Consider the following 13,206-nt stretch of genomic DNA (forward strand, 5'->3'; position numbering starts at 1 on the left):
TAGTTGTCAATGTCTGAGGTTTTACGGTTATGTGACATTTGAGGCAGGAAACCATTTTATTTTCATTATCACTGAAAAACTCTCAAGTGTGCTGTGCTGGTGAGAGTAGCAATAATGAACATAGCGAATCCTTGAGGCTTTTCCTTTGAACGTGAATTTTGATTTTTCACAGCCATATTTGTCAAAGAAAGGTAGGATACATTAAGTGGAGTGTATGGTCCCAAGGCAGAATTAAACTAGCATTTAAAAGTCTCTTTACTTATTTATTACAGAAAATGTAGACCAGAGAAAAAACTGGGAAGAATTTTTTCTAAGTGTTTATTTTTGAGAGAGAGTGCTGGCAGGGGAGACAGAAAGAGAGGAGGACAGAGGATCTAAAGCGGGCGCTGCACTGACAGCAGAGAGCCCCATGTGGGGCTGGAACTCACTAACGGTGAGATCATGACCTGAGTCAAAGTCGGACACTTAACCAACTGAGCCACCCAGGAACCCCAGGAAAGAAATTTTTTAAATGATCCCCGATTCTACCATCCTTAATGAACTATTTGCACTTTGAGATTTTTTTTCCTTCTATTTTTCTGTATCTTGAAAGGATAACTCAAGAAATATATGTGTGTAAAGTTTGAGAAATGTAGATGTGTACATTTTTCTGTAGTGGGCTTTTAAAATGAATAAATCTTTTTATTTCCAAAAAAAGAAAAAAAAATGTATGTGTGTGCATATATATGAATATATATGTATGCATGTGCATACATACTTATATAATTATTTACAATTAAGATGATGGCATGTGTGTGCTTTTTCTCATGGTAAAAACAACTTCATGGTAAATACAATTTTCAGTGGCTGTACAATATTCCATCCTAGGGAATCTTTTTCATAGTTTCCCTGTGTGAACTTTATTTGCTCTCATTGTTGGTTTCTCCCAAAAGTAGGGTTTGAGGCTGGGAGGTAGGGAGCTGTTTGGTGAGAGTTCTGGTTAACCATGTTTTTTTCTGTGGTTTCTCCCTCAGCGTGGTAAGACAAAACTACTTCTCAGTCTCAGGATGATTTTTGTTGAAATATGTTCTACGAATGTGCCATTTGGGGTTTGATGGAAGGAAAGTTGAATTTGAAGATTTTTCAAGTAAAAATCATTGAGGTTTTAGGGTATCATATAATTACAAATTCCACCATATTTATGAACCAAAACTAAAATGTTAAGACCCCTTCAAGAGGAAATTCAGGAAATTTAAAGTGTTCTTGGTGGTATCTTTATCCCAGTGTCTTTCTGACCTATTAATTGATATTGCTGATGAGTTAGTCAAGGATAACATAACTTTTAAATTAGAAGTGTGTTTCTCTTGGGGCATCTGAGTTGGTTAAGCATCTGACTGGGGCTCAGGTCATGATCTTGTGGTTCCTGAGTTCGAGTCCCACATCAGGCTCTGTGCTAACAGCTCAGAGCCTGGAACCTGCTTCGGATTCTGTCTTCCTCACCCTCTGCCCCTCCTCCACTCATGCTCTGTCTCTCTCTCTCTCTCTCAAAAATAAAGAAACATTTAAAAAATTATATATATATAAAAATAAATATGTTTCTCTTAGCTATCTAGAGTATATAGCAAAATAAAGTACATAAGTTATTTTTTATTAGTGAAAGAACACATAGTAATTGCACCATTAAGATTCTTCATGTTCTTGAATGGTTTGTCTTGAATTTCCATATACTTTTAAAATTTTTTTTTTTCAACGTTTATTTATTTTTGGGACAGAGAGAGACAGAGCATGAACGGGGGAGGGGCAGAGAGAGAGGGAGACAGAATCGGAAACAGGCTCCAGGCTCTGAGCCATCAGCCCAGAGCCCGACGCGGGGCTCGAACTCACGGACTGCGAGATCATGACCTGGCTGAAGTCGGACGCTTAACCGACTGCGCCACCCAGGCGCCCCGAATTTCCATATACTTTTAATACTGTTGAAAGCTGAATTTTCTCCTTGAATATTTGAATTGAATTACACTAGATTAGTGTCTTCAACTCTCATATGCAACTGGTGGGATTAGAAATACGATGAGTTTGACAATATTTATCAGAAACCTTTAAATAAACTTATACCCTTTACTTCATGAAGTTGAAATCTGTGGATGAATCCTAAGCAATCCTCTTGGGCAAACTACCTGTTGGTGGTGGGTCAGTTGGGCTGCTTCCATCCAGAGGGGACCTTCAACCCCGACTGTGGGGGTGCCTTTATAAAATAAATAAACAAGGGTTTGGTCCTTTTCTTTAAAGAAAGAAATCCTAAGCAAATAGTTGGCCAAGTATGTAGAGATTAATGTACAAAAGTGCAGCCTTGCTTATAGAGGCTAAATATTACAGACAACTGAAATGTCCAACATGTAGGGATTAAATAAAGTGTGTCATGTTCATATACTGGAACCTTATGAAGCTATTAAAATTATATATTTTTAATTGGGGAAAATTACCATGATACAGCATAGGTATGTTCGCCTGTTGATGGAGTTGTCTGCTGTTGGCAGTTAAACATTGGTGAATGTCTGCCAAAGAGAGTAGTTTTTCTTTTGTGATTAAAATTGAGTCCCCTTTCCTTGTAATTGAAAGACACTAGAACCATTTGCCTCTTGAGACCATTGCCAGTTTGTTTATTTTAAGCATATAAAATGATATTTTACTTCGTATTTGCTATGACAGAGAAGTAGGTACCTAACTCATGTTAAAGTATCATTACACCATTAAAATATAAATTAAAAAGGAAACCCAGGGGGTGCCTGAGTGTCTCAGTTGGTTAAGTGTCTACCTCTTGATTTCTGCTCAGGTCATGTTCTCACAGTTGTAAGATTGAGCCCTGTGTCAGGCTCTGCGCTGAGCATGGAATTCTCTACCCCCCCCCCCGCCCCTCCCCCCTTCAAAATAAATAAAAACTAAAAACAAAAAAAGACAGTCTAAGATATATTTCTGTTTTGTGCCATTTCAAATTGGTATCTGCTCTGCTTATCCTGATTCTGGATATGGTATTGGATTACAGCATTTAGGGATTTCTATCAAGCTCTCACTGTTAGAGCCACATCATTCACACCAGTGGACTGCTAGTGCCTGGGCCTACTGGATCTCTGGTTTTCCAGCTAATACATTGCAGCCTCAGTCCTTGAAAGGGAGCCCATAGTCATCGTAGCTCTCGGTTTCCTGGCTTTCAACTCCAGCTTCCTTTGATGGGACCCTTCATGGCTGTGGCCAGACCACTGTGAGGCAGAACACCTGTTCTCTCTCCACCAAGCATAGATGGATAGGGATCCTTAGGCTCCTCTCAACCCCTCCTTGGCCAGAATCCCTTAGTTTTGGTGTCCAAGAGATCTTGTCCTGAGAGCAGCGTCTTCTCTGCCTGCCTGATACCCCAGTTTGGGGCCTACTTTCAGACATATGTCCTGAGGACTCACCCTCACTTGGCAGGTATGTTCTTACATCCTTGGAAGTCTGCCTAACCTCCAGAGCTCACACCACCCGCTGCGTTGAAAGCCCAGGGAAGGAAAGTGATTTAAACTGATTGAGTCTGAAAATCCAGTAAGCAGATCCCCACTGGTATAATTTGAATTAGGACAATAAGGAAGAAGTGAACAAAAAAAAGTAAGGAGGAGTACTGAGAACAAAGTCTTCAGCCCTGCATCACATGCTTAATAAGTGAGTGTTGTTATTACAGCTTGAGACGAAAAGATGGCAAAAGGAGGATCAGGAGTAGAATCAGAAGTGGTACAAGACCGATCTCTTGGGGAGTCCATTTGGTCGTGTGAAGAGTATCTCAGTACTCATTATCTTGGTGAGAATGTGCCTGGCCTTACCAACTTGCCCTTGCCTAGTGAACGGAATCCATGAGTAAGGAATGAACTGGAAACCACCAGGAGAAAGGATTTACGTGCTGTGTTGTCGTTGTTACTGGTGCAGAGTGGATATTGCAGGGCTCAGAATATCTGATCTGTTGCTGATCCATGATCATTCATTCAACCAGCCAGCCATTCAGGAAATACCGGTCATGAGGGAGCCAGGACAGGTGGGTCTTGAGATTTTAATGGTGAACAAAACAGCCGTAGACCATCCCTCACTGAGCTTGGACGTAGCCTGGGAAACAGACAACAATTACTAATGCAAGATAAATGTTGTGATAGGAGGTCAGGGGTCAGAGTCCTGGAGCAAGGGATATTTACACCGGGATCTGAAGGATTAACAGAAGTTGGCTAGAACACGGGGCTTAGCAGTGGCAATTGGTGGTTTAGCGATTGAATTTGCAAAGAGTGATGTTTGTTTCTTCTTTAAATTTCTTTCTAGGATGTTCGGTTCTTCTCCACAATGAATGAGTGTTACTATGATAAGCGGATGGACTTTTTTTATAATAGGAGCAACACAGACACTGCCGATGAGTGGACAGGAACGAAGCTTGTGATTGTTTTGTGTGTTGGAACATTTTTCTGCCTGTTTATTTTTTTTTCTAATTCTCTAGTCATCGCAGCAGTGATCAAAAACAGAAAGTTTCATTTCCCCTTCTACTACCTGTTGGCTAACCTAGCTGCTGCAGATTTCTTTGCTGGAATTGCCTATGTATTCCTGATGTTTAACACTGGCCCCGTTTCAAAAACTTTGACCGTCAACCGCTGGTTTCTCCGCCAGGGGCTCCTGGACACTAGCTTGACCGCCTCTCTGACCAATTTGTTGGTTATTGCTGTGGAGAGGCACATGTCAATCATGAGGATGCGGATCCACAGCAACCTGACGAAAAAGAGGGTGACGCTGCTCATTTTGTTTGTCTGGGCCATTGCCATCTTTATGGGGGCGGTCCCCACACTGGGCTGGAATTGCCTCTGTGACATCTCTGCCTGCTCTTCCCTGGCCCCCATTTACAGCAGGAGTTACCTCATTTTCTGGACTGTGTCCAACCTTGTGGCCTTCTTCATCATGGTTGTGGTGTACCTGAGAATCTACATGTATGTCAAGAGGAAAACCAACGTTTTGTCTCCACATACAAGTGGGTCCATCACCCGCCGAAGGACACCCATGAAGCTAATGAAGACGGTGATGACTGTCTTAGGTAAGAGAACCAAGGGAGCCATTATTCCCATTCATTCAGCAAATATTTATTGAGTGCCTAGTGTATACAAGGTGCTTGCTAAGTGAATGCAGTAGTGAACAAGAACAGTCATAAATCCCCAATGTGCTTGGTGTTTACACTCTTGCAGGGGAAAACAAGTCAAGTATTGTAATGGGGACAAGGAAAATAATTTTGTAGTACATTTGAATATAAATATATATTATATTATATTATGATTTATATTAATTAATATATAATATACAATTATATGATTTATTAATTAAATTATATATGTATAAAATATATAATTATATATAATTAAATTATATTATATTTATAATTAAAAATTATTAAATAAGTTGATGAGTCTCATTGGGAAAAATAAAGCAGGGCAGGAAGATAAGGAGGCTAAGCAGGTCTAGTTTGCAGTTCTAGCTTCCGCTGAAGATGACTTTTTTTTTTTTTTAATTTTTTTTTTTTTCAATGTTTTTATTTATGTTTGGGACAGAGAGAGACAGAGCATGAACGGGGGAGGGGCAGAGAGAGAGGGAGACACAGAATCGGAAACAGGCTCCAGGCTCCGAGCCATCAGCCCAGAGCCTGACGCGGGGCTCGAACTCACGGACCGCGAGATCGTGACCTGGCTGAAGTCGGACACTTAACCGACTGCGCCACCCAGGCGCCCCTGAAGATGACTTTTGAGCAGACGTGAAGGTGGTGAGGAAGCGAGCTATGTGTGTGTCTGGGGGAGGCCATCTGGGCAGGAGATGCAGTAAGGATAGGAACCCAGAACAGCAAGGAGGCCAGTGTGGCTGGAGTAGAGCAAGTGGGGAGAGTGGAAAGAGAGGAGGTCCAGGAGCTGATGAGAGGTGCTAGGGCCACTCAGATCACATAAGGCTGTGTAGTTATCATAAGGACTTAGGTTTTTCTGAGTGAGATGAGAAGCCATGGGGAGGTTTTGAACAAGGAGGTAACATGATTGGACCTGCATTTTAATGGTACCTTTTTAGATGCTGTTTTGTGAGGGGCAAGGGCAAAGGCAAGAAAATATAAGAGGGCAGGCATTTCAGTACTCACAGAGGTGATAGTGACAGGGACGAGAGGGCAGTTGGGAGGTAGTGCCTTGTCAGATTCTGGATGTTTTGTAAAGATCGGGGTGACAGGATTTGCTGATGGATAAGGTGTGAAGCACGGTGACAGGAGGAGGGAGGGTGGGGCGTGTCATTCATTGAGATGGGGAGGCTGTGAAGGAGGAGGTTTGGGGGGAAGATCGGGAGTTTGGTTTTTAGAATCGTATTAGACATCCAAGTGAGTTATTGAATCAGGAGTTCAGGGATTAAGTCTGGACTGGAGATTCACTGAGAGTCATTGAGGGAAGAGATGGTATTTTAAACCAGAAGAGTGGATAAGCTCACCATAGTGGGGTGAATGTGGATGGTGAACATGCAGAAGAGGACCAAAGAACGATCCTGGGGGCCCTCCAGTGTAGGGAGGGTGGGGAGGCAAGGAACAACCAACAAAAGAGCCCTCCAAGGAGTAGCCAGAAAACCCAGGAGAATATGGCGGCCTAGAAGCTGTGAGAACAGAGCCATCAAGGAAAGGGAGTATCTGCAATGTGAATATTCTTGGGAAGTAGAGTGAGATAAGGTCTTACTAGGCTTAGCTTAGCAAACTAGTAGTTTAAGAAAAAAAAAATTTTTTTTTTTAATGTTTATTTGAGAAAGAGAGAAAGAATGTGAGCAGGGGAGAGGCAGAGAGAGAAGGAGACACAGAATCCAAAGCAGGCTCCAGGCTCTGAGTGGTCAGCACAGAATCTGTTGTGGGACTTGAACTTACAAATCACGAGGTCATGACTTGAGCTGAAGTTGGACACTTAACCGACTGAGCCACCCAGGAGCCCCAGCAAACCTAGTAGTTTTTAGGTGACTTTGAGAAGATCAAATCTGGTATAGCCTGATCAGAACAAAATGAATAAAGGGAGAAGAGGCCTTAGGACAGCAAATTTGAACAGCTCTGAGGACTTTGGCTTTGCACTGCGAGCCCTGTCCCTAGAAGAGGTGTTTGGGTGCAAAGAATTTTCCTTTTGTTTTGTTGTAGTCTGGTCGGCTGCCCTGTCGTTCTAGTCCGGGTTACAGGTGGAACTGGTGCTGTGTGGGCTCACAGGCCTTGTCTTCTGTCAGACAGGCCATTTCTCACCATGTGTGGTGGCTGCAGCAGCGAGGACTGTTGTTGAGAGACCCTGGAGTATGTTCCCGTCAAGTCCCAGTACGAAGGAATTATGAAATGAATTCTTGGGAAACAATTCATATTAGAGGATGTAGGGAATCTGTCGTATGGTATGGGAGTCATCGTGATGCCTCCGGGTCCTGAAATTGCTAGTCAGATATGGAAGTCAGCAGATACATAGCGTGATGGTTAAAATGATTTCAAACTGAGGGTTTGTTTTCGTTAACAAATATTTATATAGTACTTACTATGTGTTAAGCATTGTCCCAAGTGTGTTGTAGATACCATCCTGTTTAATCCTCATGGCGATCTTGTGATACAGGTGCCACTGTTATCCCCATTTACCAGATGGAGAAACTGAGCAGAGCTATATGCCCAAGGCCACTCAGTGATGGATAGTGTCACCAGCACTCACCGTGTGGTTTGGCCTTCAGAGCCCACATGTGTAACACTGTACTCTCCAGCCAGTTTTGATTTATTTGGACTTTTTACTGGTTTTCTCTTTATTCTGTCTTTTGCTTTCACCCCCTCATTCTTCATTTCACCCCTTGATAAGAATGTAGACTAAAAGTAAGAAAAGGAAGGAGTCATATTAATCAGTTTTTCCACCCTTGAACTAGATAGGGTATTGATGTTTTTGGTGAAGAGTGATGTTCAGTATTTGTTGGGATCGTCAGTGAATTCTGCTATTTTCCCTTCTGGATTTGCAAGCATCATTGTTTGTTTGGCCATTTGTCTTGAGAGGTTACCTGCCTGATTAAAGAGAAAGCTTTCTGTTTTCAGCTTATTATATATCATCTACAGTCTGTAATCCTAGGTGGGGAGAACGGGACTCTGTAGGATAGTGATGGTCACTAGCTTCAGGTTTGAATGTAACTTTGTCTGGAACGGTTATGGAAGGGTGAAATACAGGAGCTATGTAGTTTTGGCAGGTGTGGTGTTCGATAAGGGAAAAAAACAGAATAAACTGTGAAATTGCTAAGTAGGATAAGAGAAGTTGTGGCACTTAGATGGAACAATGTGGGGGAATTGGTTAATGGCGGGAAGACAGTTTGGTGGCGAGGACCTGGGGAAGTTCCTTAGTGGTGAGACAGAGGGATCTGGTGGAAGATGAGAAGTTTGGGGACAGAGGAAATGAAACTGAAGAGCTGGGTAGTATGAGGTTTTTAGACTTGGAGATCCTGATTTCTTTGGATTGCAGAAGATATGGTTTTAGCCACAACTCTGTCATTTCCTACAAGGGTGATACAAAGCATATTATTAGCTCACTTTTTCCTGGTTAAATTTCATCATGTGAGGTAGATTAGATGATCTTTAAATTCTTTGCAAGTTATAAATCCAATGATCTTGTTATAACAACAAGTGACCAAAGTCAACACAGAATTCAGTGGGTTGACTGTGTATCAAAGCACAGTCTTTTTCCATGAAAGCGTTTATCATAGTATCTCCTCAGGGAGGAAGATACATGTAAGAATTCAGTTGCCTAACACAAGCGTCTCCCAAATAATAGCATCTCTGAAAAATCAGCAGTGGTAGCATCTGTCATCACTGTAGTCACTGGTTCTATGTATGTGCAAATTAGTAGCTTACTACTTATTTCTGTAATGATTATCTGATTTAATCATTTGGACTTTTCTGCTTGCATTGATATATATGTTGTGGGAAAGATTAATATAAGATTGGAGTTTCTTTTCAATATACCCTCTTTTAAAGATTACAAAGTCAGTCAATTAATATATATTAACTGTTGAACAGCATCTAAAAGGCAAAGAGTTGCATGAATTCAGTGAGCTGAATCTCATTTCAGAGAAGGAAGATGGGATGGACAAGTGGAGTTTGGGGACGGCTTCTCGGAGGGCTTGGGATGTGATCTTGAAGGATGGGTGGGATTTGAGTGGGCGAGGGATTTTAAGTAAGAGAAGTAACAAAATCAAAAGGACAGTAGAAACATCTAAAGCTTGAGTAGTGCCACAAGGAAGGCCTCGTGGAACACTGATGCATGTTGTGGTACAACAGAAAATAGCTCAACCGTGAGTCAGGAAATTTAGTTGGCCATCCTCTTTGGAAGGAGAGAGGTAGACCAGGTGACCTTTGTGTGTATTTCCAGCTTTAATTTAGTATTTTGGTTGCATACAAAGCATACAGAGCTGGTTAGGGAGCAGATTTTTTTCCTTGTTGAGGAATGTGATGATAGTGTGAATTTTAAATCTGTATATGAGTGGAAAGGCATCTAGGCATTGTGTGCCCATTTTAGCAGCCCGGAGGCAGAATGCTTGCTCATTTCAGGGTCATAATGTGTGATGAGCCCTTCACATGAAAGAAGTTGCTTATTGAATGTTCTCATGGAAGAGACATTGCGGACACATGATCCCTGCTTTCCACAGGGCACCAAGGCCTTGCCTAAGAGAGGGTCATGTATTTTGAAATCCTACTTGTTAACAAGGCTCATTGGCTGTAGCAACCAGACAAATGCACAAGAAGCCCCCCATGAAAACCTGTCATTTATTGTCAGACAATACGCCATGTGAACTGTGAATACAAGGATGTTATGTTTCCTGGGAAATGGGCTGGATTTTCTTCTATTTTGCAAAGTCTTAAAAAGTAAAAAGGAAAGAAGTCTGAGGGTATTGTGAACCATACTTTTGAAATCTTCCATTAGCCTTGTCTCTTAGGGTGGTGTTTTTCAAACCTCAGGTTGTGACCTGTAATGAAATCAATTAGGAGATTGTAACTAATACTTTGTGTGTGTGTACAGGATTGTAATATAAAACGTATTTTCTTTTTTTAAAGTTTATTTATTTTTGAGAGAGAGAGAGCACAAGCAGGGTAGGGATGGGGAGAGAGGGAGAGAGAGAATCCCAAATCCCAGCTTTGTGCTGGCAGCACAGAGCCCAACACGGGCTTCGATCCAGTGAACCTTGAGATCATGACCTGAGCTGAAATCAAGAGTTGGATGCTTAACAGGCTGAGCCACCCAGGCACCCCTAGAATGTATTTCTTAACATGGGTTATGGTCAAGTCTGCTTGAAAAGCCCCGGTCAAGGTTTCTTTTCCAGCCAATAATGACTGACATCTTTTAAAATATAAGAAACATGATGGGGGCACCTGGGTGACTCAGTCGGTTAAGCCTCTGACTCTGGTTCAGGTCATGATCTCCCAGTTCGTGAGCTTGAGCCCCATATCAGGCTCTGTGCTGATGGCTCAGAGCCTGAAGCCTGCTTCAGATTCTGTGTCTCCCTCTCTCTCTGCCCCTCCCATGCTCCCTCCCTCCCTCCCCCTCACTCTCTCACTCTCTCTCTCTGTGAGTGTGTGTGTCTCAAAATTAAATAAACATTTAAAAATAAAAAAAAAATACAAGAAACATTATGGCTAAAGGACCTTGAAAAAGGTTGTGGTAACTGAAACAAAGAGCTGCATGTTTTTCTTGTCATTTCTCCCTCCTACCTCTCCACTTAGGTCAGTGCTAAATTCCTCTTGCTTTCTCTCAGGGGAGAGAGGAAAGAGGCGAAGGTGGTAAAGAAACAGTGCTGGGGGTTCTCATGCTGGGAGGAAATAGGTGAAAATTCAGTCCATCATGAGCCTTGCTAGAGTACTAGTAATAAGCATACATGATGTTTCTGCAGCACTGTGTCTTTTTCAGGGATTTATTTATTTTTTTAATGTTTATTTATTCTGGAGAGAGAGCAAATGGGGGAGGGGAACAGAGACAGGGAGAGAGAGGATCCAAAGCAGGCTCTGCACTGACAGCCGTGAGCCGATGTAGGGCTCAAACTCATGAACCTCGAGATCATGACCTGACACTCAACCAACTGAGCCACCCAAGGTGCCCCTTTTTCAGCATTTTAATACATGTTCTCATTCAGTCTCAGGGAAATCCTACAAGATAGGTGGGGAAGATATTATTATTCTATTTTTCTGCCTCCCTTAGATATGCCTTATACTCAGCTATAATTATTTGTGGTTTGGTTTGTTTGTTTGGGATCCTAAGCCTTGTGCATGGTGGAATACCTTCCCCCTTATTCTGTCTGGGAAGCTCCCTTTCATCTTGTAAGACTCAACTCAGGGGCCTGTCTTCTCTGAATCTTTCCCTGCCCTACCTAGGTAAATCTGCTTACTACCGCCTTTGGGCCATCTCTATTTTGTCCGTACTTCAGCCAATCCATTTAATTGTTCCATGTTCCATGCCTTCATCTCGAACTAGAGTGGTGCCTGCTTTGCAGTCGGGGATTGTACCTTATTTATCTACCTTTACGTATCAAACGTGTAGCACACTGACTGGAACATATTTGTTGAGATTATAATAGAATGAGTGAGCGCGCCTGGGTGGCTCAGTCTGTTGAGTCTCTGCCTTTGGCTCAGGTCATGATCTCACGGCTCTTGAGTTTGAGCTCCGCGTCAGGCTCTGTGCTGACAACTCAGAGCCTGGAGCCTGCTCCGGATTTTGTGTCTCAGTCTCTCTCTGCCTCTCTCGCTCTCTCAAAACTAAGTAAACATTTAAAAAAAAAAACTATAATAGAATGAGTGAATTAATGAGGAGATTGAAGTTAAGGGAAGTTAAGTGGCTTCTCAAGAGCTACAACTACAAATAGAAACCAGGTTTCCCCGCATCCAGCCTGGCCTTTGGCAGGCTCTGGCCGTGATGTGCCTGTGAGTGGCCAAGGAATGGATGGGTCTCCCATTTTATAATATGGGAAACAGGGGTCTTGGAAGGGTGAGTGGTAGTGCTGTCTTGGGAAGAGAAAAACAAATGAATACTTTTTGAGCTCCTACCATTAGGAGGTCTGGGTGTTACCTGCTTTGGGGATTTGATTTCACTTACCCCTCATAACAATGCTGTGCAGATCTGTTTTGTTGATAAGGAAATTTGGATGGACTTAAGCGTCTTGCCCATAGACCCATATTGGCAAAAATAATAACAGTTAACATTCAGGATGTACTATATGTGGTTCTGAGCCCTTGGCACATTCTGTTCCATTTAATCTTCATGACAGCTCTTTGAGGGAAGTCCTGTTATTATTACTAATTGAAGAAACTGAGGCCCAGGAAGTTCAGTTGCTTGCCTAAAATTAGTAGCAGAGCTGAGAGTCAAGTTCAAGCAGATTGGTTCTAGGACCCCACTCTTCAAGGTTAATTAGCTTCACATAAGTGATAGGGATAGAATAACATCAACCCTATTCATGAGGTTTATAACTTGTGTCTCCCTTGATTTCTGTTTATGTCTGTAAAGTCACTTGAATTCTCAACATTTAGCTGACTCTTGATTTTTTCTAAAGATTTTGCAGTATGGCAGTGACAGTTACGACTATCTCTCTGCAGGGAATGAGAGCCGCACGCTCTTGAAACTTTATGCAAGATGTAGATGGCAACACCAGGGGCCTGGGAATAGGGAAGGAACCAGATTTAAATCCTGGCTTTGCCACTCCAAGTTATGTGACCCTGAGCAATTTACACAACATCTGTGACTTGGCTTCTTACACATGGGGATGATATCAGTGCCTCTGGCATGGCAAGGTTTTGAGGATGCAGTGAGATAATGCACATACAAGCACCTAGTATAGTGCTTGGCACATAGTACGTGCTCAGTAAATATTGGCTATATTGGCTTTAGTTTGACTCTGAAGAGCCTGGCCCTGCATTTAAGCAGAGTGCCCTTTTCCCCAGTAATGTCACAGGTACTGTGGAGAGGGAGCCCGGAGGCCTACTGTTGGTGCCATCGTGATAGCAGGTTTTGTGATGTGGACAAGTGGTCGGGAGGAAGTTGACTGGGTATGTTTCTTCCCAGAGACTGCCTGACAGCTGGCAAATAGCATCAGCTCAGTTCCCGGAGACCGAGGCCAACCTAAATGTGTGGTCACCACAGAACAGAAAGGCTCTGAGTTTGCATTATTGGTCTCTGTAAACACCGACCCCCA

At 42.5% G+C, this 13,206-nt stretch overlaps 1 protein-coding gene across 3 annotated transcripts in view; it reads left to right on the forward strand.

The window, feature by feature from the left end:
- LPAR3 (lysophosphatidic acid receptor 3) overlaps window positions 1-13,206 on the forward strand; it is a 75,581-nt gene that overhangs the window by 21,344 nt on the left and 41,031 nt on the right. For all 3 annotated transcript variants that reach the window (XM_047868817.1, XM_047868816.1, XM_047868815.1), the window contains one exon: window positions 4,312-5,068. In XM_047868817.1, the coding sequence (XP_047724773.1) occupies window positions 4,333-5,068 (736 nt within the window). In that variant the 5' untranslated portion in view covers window positions 4,312-4,332. The remainder of the gene's footprint in view (window positions 1-4,311; window positions 5,069-13,206) is intronic.

Source organism: Prionailurus viverrinus, chromosome C1 (genome assembly GCF_022837055.1).
Source record: "Prionailurus viverrinus isolate Anna chromosome C1, UM_Priviv_1.0, whole genome shotgun sequence".
NCBI lineage: Eukaryota > Metazoa > Chordata > Mammalia > Carnivora > Felidae > Prionailurus > Prionailurus viverrinus.